Source organism: Drosophila santomea, chromosome 2L, assembly GCF_016746245.2.
Source record: "Drosophila santomea strain STO CAGO 1482 chromosome 2L, Prin_Dsan_1.1, whole genome shotgun sequence".
NCBI classification, from domain to species: domain Eukaryota; kingdom Metazoa; phylum Arthropoda; class Insecta; order Diptera; family Drosophilidae; genus Drosophila; species Drosophila santomea.
Window position 1 is genome coordinate 26,095,894 of NC_053016.2, and position 23,487 is coordinate 26,119,380.

Here is a 23,487-nt window from a genome sequence, read left to right on the forward strand (position 1 = left end):
TTGGGCAGCTAGATACAACCAAGGAAATCTCCTACGCCGAAGCACTAAGAACAGGCATGGAAAATCCGCCCCAGCCTCACTCAGAAAATGCTCAGCAGGTTCCAGTGCAACCGCAAAGCAAATTGGAATCTATGATGTTCACCATGCAACAAAGTATGATGGAAATTATGTCATTCATGAAAACAACCATGCAAACCCTTGTTCAGAACCAGAACATGGTAATTCAGTTGCTTGTAGCACAACAGTCCAAATAATAAATGACTAACCTACGTATATCCATGTGGAATGCCAACGGCATTTCACGGCATAAACTTGAAATAACTCAATTTCTAAACGTAAATCACATCGACGCCATGCTGCTGGTTGAAACGCACCTCACAGGGAGATATAACTTCCATATAAGAGGTTATACCTTTTACCGCACAGATCATCCGGATGGCAAGGCCCACGGCGGAACGGGCATCTTAATCAGAGAACGCATCAAACACCACTTTCATCAAAGGTTTGCAACAAATTACCTGCAAGCCACGTCCATAAAAGTGATCTCAGGAAACGGCAACCTTTGCATTGCCGCTGTCTACTGCCCACCTCGATTTAATATCTCTGAAGGTCAATTCATGGACTTCTACAACACTCTGGGGGATCGCTTCATAGCCGCAGGAGACTACAACGCCAAACACACGCACTGGGGATCACGCCTCGTGACTCCCAAGGGAAGGCAACTGTATAATGCACTTATAAAGGTGAGCAATAAACTGGACTACGTTTCTCCTGGTAGCCCCACATATTGGCCTGCAGACCCAAAAAAGATCCCAGATCTAATTGATTTCGCGGTGACAAAAAACATCCCACGCAATCTAATAAGCGCCATAGCACTACCGGATCTGTCATCTGACCACTCGCCTTTGTTGATAAGCCTTCTTCAAAGCCCAGAAATTGCGGACCACCCCCACAGGCTGACGTCGCACAACACTAACTGGATAAAATACAGAAAGTATGTGAGTTCCCACATCGAGCTAACTCCCCAACTAAATATCGAAGCGGACATCGACTGCTCCACCGCCGCACTGGAAGAGGTACTCGTCACAGCAGCCAGGATCTCAACCCCTAAACGGAAGGATGGGGAATTTAAGAAGTTCAAAACCAACCGGCAAATTGAACAGCTGGTTCTGGAAAAGAGGCGTCTGCGACGAGCTTGGCAAACCAGCAGATCGCCATGCTCAAAGCAAAGACTTACTGAAGCCACCCGCAATCTTAGCCGGGCCCTGAAGCAAGAAGCTGAAAATGAACAACTTAAATATATTGGAAAACTCTCGCCAACTAGTACAAAGCATCCATTGTGGAGGGCTCACCCAAATCTAAGCTCTCCAATTCAAACCGTCACCCCTATAAGGAATTCTTCAGGGTGCTGGGCCCGCAGCGACAAAGATAGAGCCGAATCATTTGCCTTACATCTCAGAGGCGTCTTCCAGCCGAACCCCGCAGCAGATGATTATGTTCCTCCGCAAATCCACCTCGAAACTGAATCCACGCCAACTACATTTCAGCCGAACGAGATCACAAAAGTCATCAGGGAGCTAAAACCAAAAAAGGCTCCAGGCGGTGACCTAATAACTACAAAAATCATAATGGAACTTCCGTACTGTGCTATTAAGGTCATCTGTAAACTCTTCAATGGAATCATAAGTCTCGGCTATTATCCAAGGAAATGGAAAAAATCAATTATTATAATTATACCGAAGCCCGGAAAAGATCACACGATTCCGTCATCTTACAGACCAATAAGTTTATTATCATGCCTGTCCAAATTATTCGAAAAATGCCTTCTAACGCGCATATTACCATATATGGGAGCCCACAACATTATCCCAGCCCATCAATTCGGCTTCAGAGAAAAACACGGAACTATAGAGCAAGTAAACAGAATAACATCAGAAATTCGCACAGCCTTCGAACATAGGGAATATTGCAGCGCGATATTTCTCGACGTATCTCAAGCATTCGACCGCGTCTGGCTCAAAGGTCTCATGCATAAAATTAAAACACACTTGCCCGGGTACACTCATAAACTTCTTGAATCCTACCTCTACAATAGAGCCTTCGCAGTAAGATGTAACACAACAATTTCCGACAGCTACACTATCGAAGCTGGGGTCCCACAAGGTAGCGCACTTGGGCCAACTTTATTCGTCCTTTACACAGCAGATATTCCCACGAGTGACCGACTAACAACATCCACCTTCGCCGACGACACTGCGATCCTTAGCCGCTCCAGATGCCCAGTCCGTGCAACAACCCAACTCGCCAACCACCTCGTGGTAGTCAAGAAGTGGCTATCTGACTGGCGTATTAAAATAAACGAACAAAAGTGTAAACACATAACGTTTACCCTCAACAGACAAACTTGCCCTCCGCTCTGTATGAATAGCACGCAGATCCCCCAAGCTAATGAAGTAACGTATCTGGGCATCCACCTCGATAGACGTCTAACATGGCGTAGACATATCAAATCCAAGAATCTGCACCTAAAACTGAAAGCCAGCAGCCTCCACTGGATTATAAACTCACGATCGCCCTTGTGTCTGGACTACAAGGTCCTGCTCTACAACTCCACTCTTAAGCCAATCTGGACGTATGGCTCCCAGCTGTGGGGGAACGCGAGCAGAACCAACATAGACATCATACAGCGAGCCCAATCAAAGATCCTGCGAACTATCACTGGGGCACCATGGTATATTCGTAACCAAAACATCCACAGGGACCTCGGCATTCTCGCAGTAAAAGATGAAATAGACAAGGGTCTTGACTCGGGTCTCCAGCCGAACCCGCCTACAACGATCAGACCTTCCAACCCAGCCATAACTTGTCAGGGCCACTGTCTCAGTCTACATGACTCCTAGTTAGGTTATACTATAAGATTTGATACACTTATTGTTAGTCTCGTAAATGAGAAGATTCAATAAATAAAAGCAAAGCATTTAAAAAAAAAAAAAAAAAAAAGTAATAATGATCAATCAGATGAATCAAGCTCAGATATAAATACTCAGCATTCTGCTGAAAGTGATTACGAAAATACTATTCAAGAAACACGCAAACCACTGAACCAGTTTAAACAACAACTGTTGCTAACTACTGGGAGGTTTACGGTACACGTACACATAATAGAATACGACACACCGGAAAACTTAATTACATTATTAAAGGAATATCTTCCTCCTAACATAACAGTCGGAGTACACTGTACAGTCGAAGACTTATATCATATCCAATTACCTTTAAAAAGTAACTTTTCAAAAAAATTTCTTTATACAAAATTATTTTTACAAGATGTTGAAAATAATGAAGTTAAAGCTTTAATTATTGAAGAAACACATTCTCGAGCTCACAGGGGACTCGAAGAAAATTATAAACAAATTAGTAGATTATACTATTGGCCAAATCTATTTATTAAACTAAAAGAGTACATTAAAAATTGCCAAATTTGTAACGAAAATAAATATAATAGACACCCGGTTAAAATTCCCATAGGAGAGGCACAAATTCCAACAAAAGAAGGTGAAAACCTTCACATTGACATATTACGCTCAACATTTAACATTTCTAACCTGTATCGATGCTTATTCGAAATATTTGGTCGTCAAAGAAATTCAAAACAAATTAAATATTGAAAATAAAGTAATGGAATTATTACAACAGTTTCCTAGAGCTAAAATAATCATGATTGATAACGAGCCAAGCTTTACCTCGGCTCAATTCAAATCCTTTGCACAACGAAGCGGACTAGCATTAATCTATGCCGATCCGAGACATAGTACAACGAACGGACAGGTAGAAAGAGCACATTCAACTTTAACAGAATTAGCTCGCTGTATCAAGGAAGAGTTCAATATAATTGATCATTCAGAAATTCTGATTAGAGCCGCCCAGGCATACAATCAAACTATACACTCAGTAACTAATCAAAAACCTACCGATATACTGTACAATAGAGTTGAACATGAAAATAACCCACAAGCTTTGAAGCTTGCTCAAACTAAAATGTTAGAAGTTCACAATGAAAATAGAAAGATCAAAAATTACCATGTCGGTCAAATTGTTTACGTGAAAAAACACGGGGAACGAAATAAACTCAAACCAAGATATACAAAACAAGTAGTTAAAGAGGTAAAACCTAATAAAATTATAATTAACAACAGGAATAGGATTATTCATAAAGATAACATTAAGTTTTAAATATATTTACCAACAAGTTACCATTTTATTAAAATATTGGTTTTTATTTTTTTACAATTTCCAGTAAAATGACTTGACTTTATTACTGATCATTCCATACCATATCACTTTCGCAAGAAGCGAAATCATTGATTATTCAAACCATGAGTTTTTTCTGTTCAAGGACAAAAAGGATGTTCTTACTTACGAGTCCTATAACGAATTATTTCACGTAACCAATTTAAGCTTTTATAAAGAAATAAAAAATGTATAATCTCAAAAGAGAGACCCTAATAGAAGATCACAATGGGAAATCAAATACGACTTAGAAGTTATCGAACTACTTTTATCTCACTTAACACCATCTAGATCCAAAAGGGGAATTAATGAATTAGGCAATTAATAGCTGGAACTCCGGATCATGATGACTTAATGAAAATTCAAGATAAAATCAATGACTTAATAGTTAATAATAATAAACAATCAATTATCAACTCCAAATTGTTCAAAGAAATAGCATCTCTTTCTGATGACTTTAAACATGTGTTTATCGATCAAGATCTGCCATTAAGAAAACATCGCTTAAGACTGTTAACATTTGACCTGCAAAATTTAATCGATACTATTACATTGGCAAAAATTGATGTCTTCAATACAAAAATGTTAGACACGGAAGACATAAAAGAAATATTAAGTCACGAACAAAGACCGGTTATCATCACTGATTTAATGGATATTTCTGTGTTCAAAATTGCAATTCATAAACCCTACTTATTATTTATATAAAATACCCTATAATCTCTAACAGATGTGACACATACTAGGCCAGAGCCATTTCCAAATCAGATGGAAAACTAGCAGTAAGCAATCAAGTCGCAAAATGCGATAATACATATTATGAAATGTCTACATTTAAGATTGAACTTTTTAACAACTACTGTATCATTAGTAAGGTAAAAACCTGTTTCACAAAATTATTAAATGGAGAGAAATCAACTTGTAAGAAAATTAGAGAAAAAAATCTAAAAATAGATATCATTCAAGACAACTCCCAGTTAAACGGATCTTTCCTTATAACATTTAACGGTACAACCACCATTAATAACATTTCATATACAAATATTGGAAACAAAATTATTGAATATAAAGCTGCAAATAATAATATTAAAATTTTAAATCCATTCATCAAAGTTAATAATACCAAGATATCTTTTTCCTTTATATTATTAATTTTAATCTATATATATAAATATTTAATTTTTTAATTATTATTAAATATATTCACATTATATTTGTAACCAAAAAACATCGGCCAGGTATAGAAAAATCTTTTAATCAAGAAGAATTTTTAACAGAATTAAGGGATCACCTAAATGAAACTCGAAATGAATCGGGACGCTCCATTTTAGAAGGGGGAGAGTTATCAAACCCATGATTCAGGGGCCCTTGCCCAAATTATAAATAATTTTTCGAAATCCAATCTGAACGATTGACTTGCCTTTGTTCTCAAAAAGTCGCACTTCGCCGGCCTGCCACTGTTTATATAAACAAATCCAAATCTTCCCACCAAGTCATGAGAACCAAGCCGTTGCCGGTCCACAGCTTGGCCACTTAGATAAACAAACGAACGTAACGTAAACACAGCCTCCTCTTGGTGACCAAGAACTTATTGCGCTTCAATCTGCAATCTGCATTGGTCAACAAATTTAAATTTCACAATGCGGTGAAGCAATTTCATCACCAAGCTTTTAATCTAAACACAAATCAAAGCTAAAGAAGTTTTAAGAAAAGCTCATGGCCGAGGTTTGGAGGAAAAGAATCATTCTTAATTGGTCAGTCAGATTCGGGACGATAAAAAGAAAGGTTGAAAATAAGAAAAGTGTCTTGTAATTGAGAATTAAGTTTAAAAGTTTCACTTCAATAAAAATTATATTAAATAAAAAATTATTTTTTTAAAATAATTATACAACAATAAATTTAATTTGTATGTAGTCACAGCAGACTAAAGCGCAAAGATTCTCCAGCCCAGCAAAGAAATCCTAGGGCCGTCTCTAACTAATACAACTATTTAATATTGTACTTAAACTAATTTATATAATAAGATTTGAATAATTATTGTTAGTCTCATAATAAGAGAAGATCCAATAAATAACGCAATAAGTTCGAAAAAAAAAAAAAAATCTACGCCCCATACCTTATAAACGTCCGCGAGGAAGAAATAGTTGCCGAATTGAAACACCAGAATGTACACTCTGTTTTCAAATTCACCCGAATGATTGATGGTAAACCAAGGCCTACCGGTGTGGTGCTTATTACCTTCGATCGTTACACCCTACCAACCAAATTGGACGTCGCCTGGCACACTGTCAAAGTGCGCGAATACATTCCAAACCCAATGATGTGCAAAAATTGCCAAATTGCACACATCAAAACACTGCAAGAACGCCGCCATGTGCGTCTCCTGCAATCTCCCCACCCACAACCCTGAGATCTGTAAACGCACAAACTGTGCAAACTGTCACGGCCTCCACGGCAAACTCATTATCAAAACCAGAAACCTATGAAAACAGCAATGACAAAGTAACACATATCTCCACCCCTCCCTCTCCACCCACCTCCGCAGCAGTTTTATCTGCTCCCTCTCCCAGCTCTTTTTATTCAGAGCAAAAACATACAAACACATCATATATACATCATCAGCAGCAAAAGATCTACTAGCAAAAACGAAAAACAACAACAGTAACACATTCACTCAAGCTCAATCTCTCACATCTTTCTATTGCTTCTCCCACTGCAAACATATAACATCTAATAAAACGCAGTAACCATGCATTTAAAAATTCTTCAATGGAACATTAATGGAATATTTAATAACTACAACGAACTTTCGCTGATCATAAGGGACCACTCTCCAGATGTTCTATGTGCAAGAAACCCACCTACCTTACAATTTCAACACATTTATCTGCCCTAAGGCTTACATTGGATATTTTCTTAATCACACATCGGCCAAACACGGTGTTGGTCTGCTTATTAAGCGCACCATCCCACACACCCACAAAATCCTTAATGGAAACATTCTCTCCTCTACTCTCAAAATAAATTTGAATAACCCCATAAGCATAATTAATACCTATATAGCACCCTCCGAAAATTTTTCAATCCAAAACCTGGATAACATAATTAGCCAAGGTGAACAACCACTAATATTACTCGGCGACTTCAACTCGTGGGGTACTCTGTGGGAATCCCATACAACAAGCTCACCTGGAAAAAACTAGAGCGGGTCATCAACACCCAAAATTGTATCGTCCTAAACGATGGCTCTCCCACCCACCTGACCACCCACAATTCCTTCACCAACGTTGATATCTTCCTGATCTCTCCAACAATCGCCCACAAATGCCAGTGATCGCTCTTCAAATATCTACACGGCAGCGCCCATTACCCAATTGAGATCTAAGTTACCTACAACTTCATCATGGACCCCACGTTTCCCTCACCCAAGTTTAAGACTGATTTAGCTAACTCCAATCTCCAATACCCTAGAGACACGAAGCAACGCCTTTTTCAAACCTTCAAACGACAAATGACTCTTAACAACCTGAAAGAATATAAAAAACCTAATGCTTTTTTCCAAAAAACAGTTCTGTTAGCCAAGCGCGTTAGCCTAGAAAACTTCACTTGAAAGATCTCTCCATCTATGTCCCCAAAAAAAGTCTGGGAGAACGTGGAACGCCTAGCAGGAGTTCCACGACCCCTATCAAATTTATCAAGTCCGCTTCTGGCACATTATATCACCCCCACGATATTGCGGACGTTTTTGGCCACATTTGGTCCAACTACTCGGCAAACACAAATTTTTCCGATGTATACATACAAAATAAACTCCTCTCTCTCTCTAGCCCTTACCATCCCAATGTCATCTCTTGCTCCGCAAAAAAACTCGAGCAGAACTTCACGCTCTGCGAACTCGAAGCTGCCCTAAGGGACACAAAAGGCAGGTGCCCAGGCGCAGACATAAAAATAAAGCTACTTGACATATACAAAATTATGCTTGAAACCGGATTGAACTCGCATACATGGAACTCTGCCCTTGTTGTCCCCATCTCCAAGCCCAATAAACCTTCAGACGAAATTTCCAGCTACCGCCCAATATCACTTCTATCAGGCCTTGGTAAAACTGTCGAGAAAATAATCGCAGGCCGAGAAGATAATCGCACCCCTCTCTGTGGTCTTATTTATAATAGCATTTGAAGAAATAAATAGCATATTCAAAAGGTATAAAAACATAAACGTATCAATATATGCAGATGACGCTATAATCTATACCACTGAAAAAAATGTCATCAAGGTCATAGAAAATTTCTTAATGATCCTAGAAGACTTAGAATCCTGGGGCACCTTCTCAGGTGCAACCCTGGCCATAAATAAATGCCAAGGTCTACATATCTGCAAGAACAAATCTATAAAAAATGTTCCACATTTAAAAATATTAGGTATAGAATTCGACTCGAAGATGACATTTAAGAATCACTGCCTTTACTTAAGAAAACAACTTGAAGCCCGTCTTCCGCTCCAAATACTCAAATTTTCATACAAATATCCTCATATACATCACCCGTGCCCTCATCTTCTCAAAGATTAACGCTCAATTAACGCCTTCCCCACATCACCCATCCCCTGCATACTAGCCGAATCTGACCTACCTAATATATCGGAAAGAGTCAACAAAACACAATGGATCTCATCCCTAAACTGTTCACCACAACAAATAAATCCCTCACAAAAGAATTCATTGCAACCTTTAAGCACAAAAAAATAGACAAATACCCGTCCACCCTCCGTCGCTGTGCTGAACTCTGCACAAAACTCGACTGGGTGGCTCCGACCACTAAGACCATAAAATGGGACCCGCCATGGTCGCGATGTGTCCCCAACATAAACACCAAGCTCCATGGCACATTGAAAATCACTACCTCAAGTCTGGAATATCAAACTTACTTCCTAGAAAAGAAACACCGCCTAGGAACAAAACGATGGCTATACACAGATGGCTCAAAAACTGTCAACTCTACATTCTTTGCCGTAGTGGACAGCGAAAATACACTGATCGCAGGAGGCCTGCTACCCAAAATTCAACTCTATCTTCACCGCTGAGGCACTTGGTATACTAAAAGCCTGCTAATTTGCCAGCAACACCCCCGGATTGTTCATAATTTGCACTGACAGCCTATCAGCCATTCTAAACCCAGAACACAACGATATACCCATCAAAGACATACAAAAATAATTTCAAAAAACAATACAAAAATCACACTGTTTTGGGCCCCTTCCCACATGGGAATCCCAGGTAACGAAAACGCCGATAAGGCTGCAAGCCAAATACATAGCACACCTACACACCTGTTTACGCCAACCAACTCAAAGGACATCAAAAATCTCATCACTACATGGACAAAGAAAGACAAACTCGCACGATGGGCACTTTTTGATCATAGATACGCTACACTAAATACAACATGCAGCAAACTATCACTCCCCACATTGACCAAAAGGCGCAAAGGCAGAATCTTCACCCGCCTCCGAATCGGACACACACAACAAACTCACGAGCACCTTCTAAGAAACCCCACGTCCTCAATGCACCTGTGGTGAAAGCTAAAGCACCGATCATCTGTTCGACGCATGTCCAGACCTAAAAGCCACAAGGGAACATATCTTAGGCTCCCAGATTCCTTCTTCCCTCCTCAAAGAACCCTCTGCCACCAACATTTCTACAATTCAAAAATTTGTAAATAAAGCAAAACTTAAAATATAGACAAAAAAAAAAAAACTGTATATATAGGGTGTTTTTTTTAGAGGTATAGAACTTTAAATTGCAATAAAACAACGATGGATTATTCGATTGACATGAATTTTATTGACATGAAAGATAATCTTGTGGCATTACATTTTAAATATGATTTCTGGCATATGACCGCCACGGCTGGCTCGGATGTAGTCCAATCTGGACGTCCAATTTGCAATGACTTTTTCCAACATATTTGGCCGTATATCGGCAATAACACGGCGAATGTTGTCTTCCAAATGGTTTAGCGTTTGTGGCTTATCCGCATAGACCAATGACTTTACATAGCCCCACAAAAAGTAGTCTAGCGGTGTTAAATCACAAGATCTTGGAGGCTTATGAAAAATCGGGAACAACAGCAATCTCGTTTTGGGCCCATTCGACGAATCTACGCCTTGCTTGATGATCGTTTGGTTTCAATTCTTGCACGAGTTGGATTTTGTAAGCACGCATGACGAATTGCCAAACCAAACTGAGAATAAATCACTTGACAGCTGTTAAATCGGTCGCCATCTTGAACAGTAATGCCAACTTAAAGTTCTATACCTCTAAAAAAAACACCCGTTACAATAAAACAGCAACATTAATTATACTACATCTCGACTCGAAGGCCTAAGCATCTAGTACCCGTTAAGTTTATATTAGTTTTAGAATTTAGTTCTAAATTTAATTTGTTAAAATAAAATAAATAAATATTAAAGGGTGGATAGTTTCTGCTGCTCCACGGTATTTGTTGCGAATTCTGTATTGGCATCAGAAAATAGACTTGGATTCAGGTCAGTATGGAAACTGATTTTCGGTATTTGACCCAGTTTATTCCTTGTGATGTTAATCTGCATGTCTGCAGTGTAGTCTCACGGCGTTAGAGAACATTCAGATCTAGCATGACTTGCGAGTGGTGACCCTAGTTTTATGCGCGAATGTTTTATTACTTAGGGAAGGTCGATAGTAAATATTGTAAAAAGAAGCAGGCCCAAGCTGCTTCCCTTGTGGGACACAAGATGTAACTTGATAATAACTTGATAGTAACTTGAGATAACATTTTCGAAATGCTTAGGGATATCCGACAGTTTGGAGATTTCTCTGTAATTACATGCATTGAATTTATTACCTTTTTTATCGAGAGGGACCAATGACTTTACATAGCCCCACAAAAAGTAGTCTAGCGGTGTTAAATCACAAGATCTTGGAGGCTTATGAAAAATCGGGAACAACAGCAATCTCGTTTTGGGCCCATTCGACGAATCTACGCCTTGCTTGATGATCGTTTGGTTTCAATTCTTGCACGAGTTGGATTTTGTAAGCACGCATGACGAATTGCCAAACCAAACTGAGAATAAATCACTTGACAGCTGTTAAATCGGTCGCCATCTTGAACAGTAATGCCAACTTAAAATTCTATACCTCTAAAAAAAACACCCGTTACAGTTTTTTTTTTTTTTTGTCTTTATTTTAAGTTTTGCTTTATTTACAAATTTGTGAATTGTAGAAGTGTTGGTGGCAGTGGGTTCTTTGAGGAGGGATCTAACTGATCTCTCTATAAGGTCGGTTTTGGCATCTAATAAGTTCTTAAAGAGCAGTTGTAGGTTGGTGCTTTATAGACCTTTATATTGAACTGGTCTTGCAGCATTCACATTATGGGACCTGATCCAAGGGATTTTTCGTTATCTATTATAAGTATTTCTGGAATACCGAAGTTTATTAACGTTTGTTTCAGGGGTCTTGGGTTACTCGTGAAGGGACTATTTTAGCCTGTGCGAATTTAGAAAATTTATCTATTGCTGTGAGGACTACTTGTTTACATGTAAGGTAAAAGTCTACGTGAATAATTTGCCTGGGTATTGTGGTATTGGTCTGCTTTGTAGCTCTGGCTTATTTGGGTGTCTTTCGTATGACCCTCCTTCGTTATTTTTATGATTTTAGCCTCATCTGTGGAAAATATACTTTTTTCTAACAGCCGCTGTCTGTTTTCGCTGCTACTGCGGTGTGCTCTCCTATGTTCCGATATAATTGCGTTTTCTTGTTCATTTTTGTCTGTCAGTTCTGAAACTATTTTCTTAGAGATTCTGGTTTTGTAATTGTTAAAAAGTGGTTTTCTCGTCGGTATAGATTCCATTTATGACGGACGAATTTAGCCTATCTTTTAGAATTTTTAACAAATTTTTTGAATATAGGTTCTGTAATAGTGTGTCTGTGATATGTTGGAAAAACAATTTCGAATTTGAAGGATTTTTCTCCCACAGATAGTTGTATTTGATTTTTGAAAACATTTATTTGTTCTTCTGCCATAGGTATTAATTTTTTGGGAGAGCTGAAACTATTTTGCACGGTTTCTGTCATTTAGTTCTCCATGCGTTTGAAGGGAGTGTTACTCAATGCATCGGCAATCACGTTTACCTTGCCAGGTTTGTGCAAAAGTTCGTGGGTGTATTCGTCTAAAATGGCTCGAGATCTGTGAATATCTTTTTTTTTTTGGTTGTACCATACAAAAATTTTCAAGGTGTTTGTATAAACCAAATTATGGCCAATATTTCTTTCTTGTTTGGTGCACAACTTTCTTCTGCCTTACTTAAGGTTCTAGAAATAAACATTGTTGGTTTGTCCTCCTGGAATCCAATTGGAATTATTTAATATAGTCTGGATAAGCCAGCATGACTTTTTCGGAAACGAGAGTTTCTTTTAGCTTATTGAATGCTTCCCTAGCGTTTTCGTCGTGGTAGATTCCCGTTCTGCTAGAGGCATTTTTTGAAATACGGCCTTGGCCCTTTTCCCCTCTTAAAAGGGCAATAAGACTTGGCGAATTTTGCCAAGCGACGGTAAAACCCTGACAGTCCTAAAAATAAACAAAGATCCTTGAGGGTTTTGGCTTGGGAAGTTTTGGGATGGCCCTGACTTTTTCGGGATTCTTTTTTATTCCAGTATCGGCTACTAAAAACCTTAAGAATTCAACTTCTTATTTGAAGAACCGGCATTTGTCAAGCTGAATTCGCATATTTGCTTCTTCCAGAATAATAAAAATTAACTTGATATCGTTTAGTTGGTTTTCCACATTTTTGCTGAAGATGATGATGTCATCGATGTATACGAAACACCTAATCCCTAGGTGTCCTAGTTGTGTAAGTACGTTGTTGTCTGGAATGGTTACAATGTTCAATTTTCTATAATCGATTACCATTCTGTGCTTTCTCTGTCCTGATGCGTCCATTTTTTTTTGGACAATCCATATTGGGGAGTTATATGGAGACCGTGAGGGTCTAATTTGGTCGTTATCGAGTAGCTCTTGTATTTGTTTTTCTACCTCTAGTCTGAAAGCCTCTGGGTACGGGTAATGTCTTGAGTATATTGGTCTCTCGTTTGTACTTCTTATAGTGGCTTCTACTCTTGTCGTGTATGTAAGTTTTTCGTCCGGGTCTGCAAAAAGATTGTTAATGTTTGAACAAATAGTTTTTAAATGTCTCTTTTGAGTTTCTGTACCGTGTTCTACTTGAATATCTAATTTGTTGACTTCGCGTGAGGATTCCTGTTTTATTTTAATTCTTTTTTTTTTAATTCTGTATTACACACTCAAATAGTCCTCTCCAGGACAGACTACCTGCACTCCAACGAAGTACATACAAACACCGTTCAAGACAATTATCCCAGAGAGGGACGAGTGGAACTCACAGACACCTGGCCCCCAGAATGCTGTATGCTTCTATACGGACGGGTCAAAACTACAGAACAGAGTAGTAGGAGGAGTTTACTCCGAACAACTAGGCCTAGTTGCAGCGTCTTCCAAGCTGAAGTAGCAGCAATAAGGGAGGCCTTAAAGCATTTGAAAGCACTAAAACCGGCAAGTGATAGCCAAGCAGCTATCAAATCGATTGGCTCAATCTCAAGCCACTCAAAAACAGTATCGAATTGCCGCTCATCTTTACACGAGATGACACAACATTTTGTAATCAGCCTTATATGGGTACCCGGACACAGGGACATAGAAGGCAACTCCATCGCAGATGAACTAGGTCGAGAAGGCACTACCGCGCCACTCATACAAAAGATGGAGGGCATGAGTATGCCTTTAGCCACATGAAAACTACTACTTAGGGAAAACCTAAACCGAAACAAACAGACAGTATGGGAAAATACCACACCAAATATGTCCAAAAAGAAAGTCAAAACTCTTAAGGTTGACCAGACCAAACCCCAGCACTGCTATGAGAGTCATCACATGGCATTGGTTGATAAGCTAAAAAGAACACCGTATGTAACTAAAGTAGCTCTATATTTATCAGACGATGACGACACATATTTTTGGATGTTTCAACCGAATCGTTATGTAAACAATGTGATGTTGGGCATACTTTTCCTAGCTTCAAAGCGAACAGGCGGGTTTTTTTTTCACGCTCCGAATTTATTTTTGCATTTGTCATAACCAGCGGTGGTTTTGAATAAATTCTTTGTAATTATATTTTGGAAACATAGTAATTACAACTCCATTCGCTTCGCGAGTGAATTTCTTTTGATTTGTGCACTAGTTTAAACAAATTACCTAAGTCTTTAGCTATTCACTCTGTCGCTCTCCCACACAAAATCTAAAATTTTAAGCTTGCAGACTGCTCGTACATTTAGCTGTAAGCTTCCAAGTTTTTATTTTTTCCAAGTTTAGTTTTTTTTTGTACAGTGGCCCGAATTGATAAAAATGAAAACTAATGTTGTTTGCTTTTAAAAATAATGCCACCAGTAGGATAAAATGGTGCACACTAAGAGCGCTAGTTGTAGCGGCCGAACATGTAATGACCTAGCTAAGGGCCCAAATCTAAGATACTTTTGTGAGGCTTGCCTAGGGGTTGCAAACGAGTTGAAATCGAATATGCTCCAAAATAAAGGTGGCTTCAAAGGACTGATCAGCAGTTTTGGCGTAGCTAGAGATGGTTTTCATCGAGCTGATGATCATACATACTCGCTAGATTGGCAGTTTAATAACCTTACGCGATTAGAAGAATCTCCAAAGCGCAAGAAAGCTGCTGGTGGTAGGATACCTAAGGGGAAATCGGAGCAATCCGATCAATCCGTCTGATCGTCTGATGTATTGTCTTATATAAGTTAACACCTAAAGAATTTGGAACCACAAATAGCGAAAGCTTGCACGCGCATCCGGCCTTGCAGTTGCAACAACCGCAATGCAAGATTAGCTTCTGGAGCGCCTTCCGTGGGAGCGCTGACGGCAGCCAAGGTGGCAACGGAGCTAGGGGCATAAATACCACCAAAACATGTAATTCAGATTTAGTTCCAATTTTTGTGCAAATAAATGCAGACCCCTTGTCCGAATAAACATTCTTTTAAATAAAATAAATAAAATGGCTCCAAACGTTAAAAGGGTCCTGCCGCGGAAAAGTCCTTCATCGTAACAAAAAACCTGTAAGTGCACTCCATAGGCTGCCCTGGTTATGGTACTCGAAATCACAAAAGAAAAAAACCTGTAAGAGTCCCCAATTGGCTGCAAAGATTGTCTCACTGACATTGGCCTGGAGGCTATTGTCGCAGACGACTGGAAAATATACGAGAAATACCTGAAAAATATAAAATTCTTTTTAAACAAAAACTACAGAAAAAAACAGAGAAAACGCTTGAAAATATAACAATTTGTGTATTCTGAAAACATAAAAAATGTATATGAAAAATACTTTGAAAATATAAAACTTCTATACCCGTTACTCGTAGAGTAAAAGGGTATACTAGATTCGTTGAAAAGTATTTAACAGGCAGAAGGAAGCGTTTCCGACCATATAAGGTATATATATTCTTGATCAGGATCAATAGCCGAGTCGATCTGGCCATGTCCGTCTGTCCGTCCGTCTGTCTGTCTGTCTGTCTGTCCGCCTGTCCGTCTGTCCGTCCGCCTGTCCGTCCGTCTGTCTGTCCGTCCGTATGAACGCCGAGATCTCAGGAACTACAAAAGCCAAAAAAGTTCAGATTAAGCATACGACTCCAGAGACATAGAAGCAGCGCAAGTTTGTCGATTCGTGTTGCCACGCCCACTCTAACGCCCACAAACCGCCCAAAACTGCCACGCCCACACTTTTGAAAAATGTTTTGATTTTTTTGTTATTTTTGTATAAGACTTGTAAATTTCTATCGATGCCACGCCCACTCTAACGCCCACATACCGCCAAAGACTGTCAGTGTTGAAGACTTTTCTTCGCACTTCCACTAGCTGAGTAACGGGTATCAGATAGTCGGGGAACTCGACTATAGCGTTCTCTCTTGTTTATCATTAGTTTTCTTTACTTATTCATTTCTCTGTGAACACTCTATTGGAGGCAATCCAAAAATCAGCAGAGCAAGAGTGAATGTGTAAAAATTCAATTCATAATAATTTTTATTAATTAATAATAATTTTAATTAACAATTGGAAGCCCTTGTGATACCAAACTTCATAGCTGTTATAAATTGCCATCACTTAAAAACTAGTTTTGCATTGCCTTAACATAACAATAATTCAAATTCAACATAGAAATAATAATCTATGTACATAATAATGTATAATAACTTTCAAATATGAGTTTATATTAGAATACTTGTAATTAGAGTATTCAGCGTGCGACGTGTGAAAAATATAAAAAGACAATGATTCTTCGGTGCTTATGTCCGAACTTCGTGCTTCAAAAAATCAATTTTGCAATAAACAGTTTCCATATTTTTATACCCGTTACTCGTAGAGTAAAAGGGTATACTAGATTCGTTGAAAAGTATGTAACAGGCAGAAGGAAGCGTTTCCGACCACATCAAATATATATATTCTTGATCATCAGGATCAATAGCCGAGTCGATCTGGCCCCATGTCCGTCTGTCTGTCCGGATGAACGTCGAGATCTCAGGAACTACAAAAGTTAGAAAGCTCAGACTAAGCATACAGACTTTAAAGACATAGACGCATAAACGTTTGTCGATTCATGTTGCCACGCCCACTCAAACGCCCAAACCTGCCACGCCCACACTTTTGAAAAATGTTTATATATTTTTTCATTTTTGTATTAGTCTTGTTGATTTTTATCGATTTGCCAAAAAACGTTTTTCCACGCCCGTTTTTCCAAACCGCCAAAAACTGTCAGTGTTGAAGACTCTCCGTTGCACTTCTACTAGCTGAGTAACGGGTATCAGATAGTCGGGGAACCCGACAATAGCGTTCTCTCTTGTTTTAGTCTTGTAAATTTTTTCTCGCCCACAAACGCCCAAAACTGTCAGTTTTAAAATTTTTCCTTCGTCTATTGTCTACGTCTGATTGTCGGGGAACCCGACTTTGTGTCTTTAATTTCTATCGAAACCCATAACTCCTACGCCTAACTTTTTAATTTGTGTCGTATTTTGAATTTTGTTGTTTTTATATTTAAAATATAAAATAGTACATATGTATGTATAAAGGATTGTTAAACTCTGATAGTCGAGGAACTCGATAAAGTTTGGGTAAAGTTTTATTAATATTAAATTAAATTTTGTAATATGTATTTAATTGCAGAGTATATTAAAGATTACACAAAAACTTTTGGATGCAAAGGAGGATCCTGAGGTCGGAACGTTTCTAAAAAGAGAATTATCTGAGGAATCTGAGGCAGAATCAAATATTCTTTTGGAGGATAATTTACTAAATGGTCTTGACAATTGGCTTGAACGATTGTTTGACGGAAGGACACAAAAATACTACATAAATTATTGGCCAGACTTTATTTCCAAGTGATTTACTTATCAGATCCTTTGTAAAACCAAATTACCCAAACTTTATTATATTTAATCTCTAATAAAGAAGCCGTTAGAAAAATGTATATATAATATAAATTACGATAGAACCATAAATTATTGATTTAAAATAACTCAAAGGAAAGTTATTGTTTTTTATTTTGTAATTATATTATTGTTGTTCAGCTCAACTAAAAGTGTTTTATTAGTTAATATAATATTATGTTTAGTATGCGAATGCAATTGATTTTATTTAGGGATTTCAATAAGATATTGTGTGACATGGGCGCAGAATGCAAGCGAACAAAAAGGAAGCGAGAATCGCTCTCTGCTGTTTGCATAATACCTCGGATAAAGATAAATTCTGCTGCTTCTGATTTAACAGACTACATCTATAAGTTGTTTCTCCTTTTTCATGTGCGGCTTAGAGGATAGCAGTCACAGCCCTTGTCACTTCCAGCCATTCTTCGTGAAAACTATCCTCTGCCTACGTTCGAATCCTTTATGACTAAATTACGAAACGTCAAATTATTTTCACGACTGGATCTAAAGGACGCATATCACCAGTTGGAACTGGACGAAGCAAGTAGAGCGATGACCACTTTCATCAGACCTTGAGGACTGTTCAGATACATCATCGTGCGATAACGTAATGAATTATATCGACGACGTAATAATTTTTGGAAATAGCGAACAGGAACATGATGCTGCAGTCGAAAAAGAATATAATATACTCCTAAACGATGTGAAGTGTATTTGGAAGACGACCAGAATCAAATTCTTGGGACACATGAAGGGATAATGGCTGATCCTGAGAAAATAGCTGCTATCGGTTCCTTTCGAGCACCCAAAAATAAAAAAGAGACGCGGAGTTTCCTTGGAGTTTCCAGACCTGGCCGATTTGACTGAACCACTGCGTGGGTTGTTAAAAAAAGATGAGAAGTTAATCTGGGGACCAGTTCAAGACCAGGGGTTTCAAAAACATAAGTTAGCGTTAGCTTAAATCCCAAGTCTCTCATATTTTGACCCCAACAATAAAACGATATTGATAGCAGATGCTAGCCCTGTAGCGTTGGGGGCAGTATTATTACAATTCAACAATGATGACGAGCCAAAAATAATTGAATTTGTTAGTCGAAGCTTGGATTTGGAGAAACGATAATCCCAAACTGAGAAAGAAAGTTTGACCTTGGTTTGGGCAGTATAGGGATATTATTTGTACTTACTGGGACTGGACTTTGAATTAGTAACAGACCTTCGAGACAATTTTTAAACCAACCTCAAAACCTCCGGCACGGATTGAAAGATGGCTATTGCGCCTCCAGGTGTATAAATTTAAAGTTATATACCAAGCCGGAAAAGAAAATATAGCTGATAGTTTATCACGGCTGTGTGAACCATCAGAGTGTTACGATATCAAGGGCGAGCACATCATCCTCTTAATAATTAAAAGCGCGGTAACCACTTCGATTGAAATATCTGAGTTCGCCGAGAAGAGAGAGAGAGAGAAGAGAGACGAAGAAATCGTTGACGCAATGATGTGCCTTCAACAGGGGTCTTGGAACTCTGCACTTTCAAGTAAACTGTACCCATTTCGACACGAACTGTCAACTGTGGGAACAATTATGTTGAGGGGAGTACGCATTGTTATTCCATCAAATCTAAGGCAGAAAGTGTTGACCTTGGCACACGAAGGCCATCCAGGCGAATCGGCGATTAAGAGCCAAAGTGTGGTGGCCCCAAATAGACAAAGACGCCGAGAAATTTGTAAAGGACTGCCTGGATTGTATTCTGGTTTCCCGAGCAGCAAATCCGCCGCCGATGAAGAGAACTGAATTTCCGAACGGTCCTTGGCTTGTAGTGGCAACAGACTTGCTAGGCCCATTGCCGAATATTATTCAAGATATATGGAATTCAAGTTTTTGCTATCTATTACATCAGTGTCGCTTATTGACGCGTGTAAATAAATTTTCTGTAGACTTGGGTACCCAAAAAAGCTGCGAACGGATAACGGTCGACAGTACATATGCGCTGAGTTCCGGCACTATTGTGAATCATGCGGGATTGAACAAATCACGACGGCTCCTTATTGGCCACAGGCCAATGGCGAGGTAGAAAATATGAATAAAGCGCTCGTCAAACGTCTGAAAATAGCCCACCTGCACAAGAGAAATCTTAAGGATAAAATTCGATCGTTCACGTTCATGAAAAATGTCCCTCCTCATGGAACTACAGGCACACCCCCAACGGAGTTGATGTTTAATCGAGTTATTCGAGATAAAATCCCAGGTATACAAGATGTGATAGGTAAATTTTCTGATTCAGCGGAAAAAGATAGAGATTGTATAGTTAAGCAAAAGGGAAAGGAATTTGCAGACAAAAGAAGGGGGGCAAGAGAAACAGATATTAGGGTAGGAGACAAAGTGATCCTTAAAAATTTAGTTTTTCCCCACAAGCTTTCTCCGAACTTCGACACTTCTGAATATGAAGTTGGATAGAAAAAGAAATATAGTCAAAGTCCTAGGGGAGGGCCGAAGCCTTATGAGGAATGTAACCCACCTCAAAAAGCTTCCCCAACAGAGTACACAGTCCGATGCGTCCACCATTGACCCCTTACCTATGCTTGATGACGGTCAGTCTCTGGATCCTGGAGCACCACCAAGCCTACCAACCCCGAAAGAGAACGTGCCACACAACATGGATGCCCTGAAGCTGAAGCTGGTGAGGAAGGAAGGGATGTGGGAACCAGCACCACGATGCTGAGCGAAGATCGACGGCCAACTCTCTCTCTCTCGCGCTCTCGCTCTCGGCATTTACTTTAATTGACTCTCTTCTTATATATACTTTGTAGTTTTAGTCTGGCGTTGCCACATTGGAATCTAATAAAATAAGTTGACAATCTGAATTGCGGGTGTTGTCCCTTAAAGTACGGGTTGTTACAACCTCCAAGTTCGAATACATGACCATCCTTAAACATTACTACACCACCGACACCTTATGCTAGTATATTTACAGTTGTAAAAGTTTCATAATATATATATATAGACATAAGACTTTAATTTTTCGGAAATTTTCTTTAAATTACATTGTGCCGTCATCCGAATTTTCAGGTAAGTCTATGTATGTACGTATACTGAAGGTGTTCTTCTGCCTGGCGTTGCGCCAATAAGATATTCACATTATACACCCCTTCTAGTTCACTACGCTGCACATTGGGCTAAATTAAAAAAAAAGTGGCATAAAGTCGAAACATTTGCCGTCTCAAATCATAAATTTAAATTAATATATTAAAATAGAATATTTATATAATAAGATTCAATAAATATTTTTGCTAAAAAATTCAGCAATATATGTAGAATTCATAAAAAAACAACAATAGTCGAGTTCCCCGACTATCTGATACCCGTTATGTATGTATTTAATTGCAGAGTATATTAAAGATTACACAAAAACTTTTGGATTCAAAGGAGGATCCTGAGGTCGGAACGTTTCTAAAAAGAGAATTATCTGAGGAATCTGAGGCAGAATCAAATATTCTTTTGGAGGATAATTTACTAAATGGTCTTGACAATTGGCTTGAACGATTGTTTGACGGAAGGACACAAAAATACGACATAAATTATCGGCCAGACTTTATTTCCAAGTGATTAACTTATCAGATCCTTTGTAAAACCAAATTACCCAAACTTTATTATATTTAATCTCTAATAAAGAAGCCGTTAGAAAAATGTATATATAATTTAAATTACGATAGAACCATAAATTATTGATTTAAAATGACTCAAAGGAAAGTTATTGTTTTTTATTTTGTAATTATATTATTGACATGGGCGCAGAATGCAAGCGAACAAAAAGGAAGCGAGAATCGCTCTCTGCTGTTTGGATAATACCTCGGATAAAGATAAATTCTTTAGCTGCTGCTTCTGATTTAACAGACTACATCTATAAGTTGTTTCTCCTCTTTCAGCTGCGGCTTAGAGGATAGCAGTCACAGCCCTTGTCACTTCTGATGCGGTCTTCAGAACGGCATCACAAGTAGCATCACCTCTGTGGAAACCAGCACCACGATGCTGAGCGAAGATCGGCGGCCAGCTCTCTCTCTCGCGCTCTCGCTCTCGGCATTTACTTTAATTGACTCTCTTGTTATATATACTTTGTAGTTTTAGTCTGGCGTTGAATTTGGAAGCAACCACATTGGAATCTAATAAAATAAGTTGACAAACTAAAGTACGGGTTGTTACATTGGCGACGAGGTAAAAATAGAAACCATTATGAAATTAAACTAAAGCGAAGGAATAAAAACAAAACTAATTAAATAATCGTTTGCAAATATCCACATGCGTGCGCTAAGCGATTTCTGCAAAGCCCCGTTTTTTTTTTGTCTCTTTGCGTTTTTTCTTCGTTTGGTGTGAGACGCAAGAACACACACACAAACATGCACGTGTATGCAAAGCAACGGAATTGTTTGCGGATTAGTGCATATACACACATACAAACGTGTGCATGTATATTGTTAACATAAAATTCTATATGACAGTGGTCAGAAAGGCATATTGTAAAAAAAAAAACAAAGGTTAATTACAAAAAAAAAAAGAAGTTCTATTTAACAGTGGTCAGATGCAAACGGCCGATGAAAAAAAAATACACATTAAAAAAAAGTTGTATAAGGAATAACTATATTATTTGACAGCGGTCAAAGGCAAATTGCCGGTGCAGGTATTTAACAAGGGTTTGAAAATAAAATTCTATCTGACAGTGGTCAGAGGCAATCAGCCGATGAAAATATATATACATATACATGTGTGTATGGACAAGTATTCAATAAGCAGTACGTATTTTGCCTGACGGTGGTCAGCGATAATATTTAAAATACAAATTACTTGACAAAAGCCTTAAATTAATCTTCGTTTTTCCTAGACATAATGCTTGTTCGTGATGGCGGACAGCGTAATAAAAGCTTTCAACATATACCTACAGGTGGAAGGCGTCAACTCGGTAACTCAGAAGACAATGAAATTATTACACTAGGGGGGCACGCAACTGCAGACGGTTGCATACGCAATACCGGATGCTATGGTTGAATATTAAAAATTAACATCGTACTTTTCTCCAAAACAAAGTTCGACGTTCGAGAGACACCTTTTTAGAAAAATATCTTCTGACGAAGGCGCAACAGTGGGAAATTTATACTACGACTGCGCCAGCAACTCCAAAAATGCCAGTTTGGTTCCACGAAAGCCGAGATAGAAGAAATATGTCTAAAGGACAAACTTATTGATACTTAGGCTAACTCAGAACTTAAAAAGAAACTGTTAGAGAAAGAACAAACATTAAGCGAAGTTAGAAACGCGTGTCAGGTAGATGAAGAAATAAATAAACAGTCAAATCTGATGTTGCCGAAACATTTACCAGACACAGTCAATAAAATTTCTAATTGGAAACCACGGAAACTGCATAATAGCGAGTGCGGAAGGTGTGGGCGGACAGGCCATAAAGAAGATAGTCCCACGTGCCCGGCCCGGCAGATTAAGTGTAATCGGTGCTCTCGGCTGGGTCATTTTGCCAGCAAATGTCGAACGATTCTAAAACGCCCATACCCACAATCGAACGATCAGAATTTCAAGCGCAGGAATATACATTGAATTAAAGATTCAACCCAAGGGCGTAACGAGATAAAGCGGGAATATTGTTTAAAAATACACAGTGAC

The 23,487-nt window shown here is 38.7% G+C and overlaps 1 protein-coding gene across 4 annotated transcripts in view; it reads left to right on the forward strand.

Moving 5' to 3' along the window:
* The window catches only part of LOC120447063 (dnaJ homolog subfamily C member 16), a 412,134-nt gene extending 390,355 nt beyond the window's left edge, over nucleotides 1-21,779 (forward strand). For 3 of the 4 annotated variants that reach the window (XM_039628491.1, XM_039628573.1, XM_039628745.1), the window contains one exon: nucleotides 17,562-17,896. In XM_039628491.1, coding sequence (XP_039484425.1) covers nucleotides 17,562-17,780 — 219 coding nt within the window. In that variant the 3' untranslated portion in view covers nucleotides 17,781-17,896. Of the gene's footprint in view, nucleotides 1-17,561; nucleotides 17,897-21,746 lie in introns of those variants that run through there. The other variant, XM_039628657.1, reaches the window with a different exon arrangement.
* Nucleotides 21,780-23,487: the final 1,708 nt, after the last annotated feature.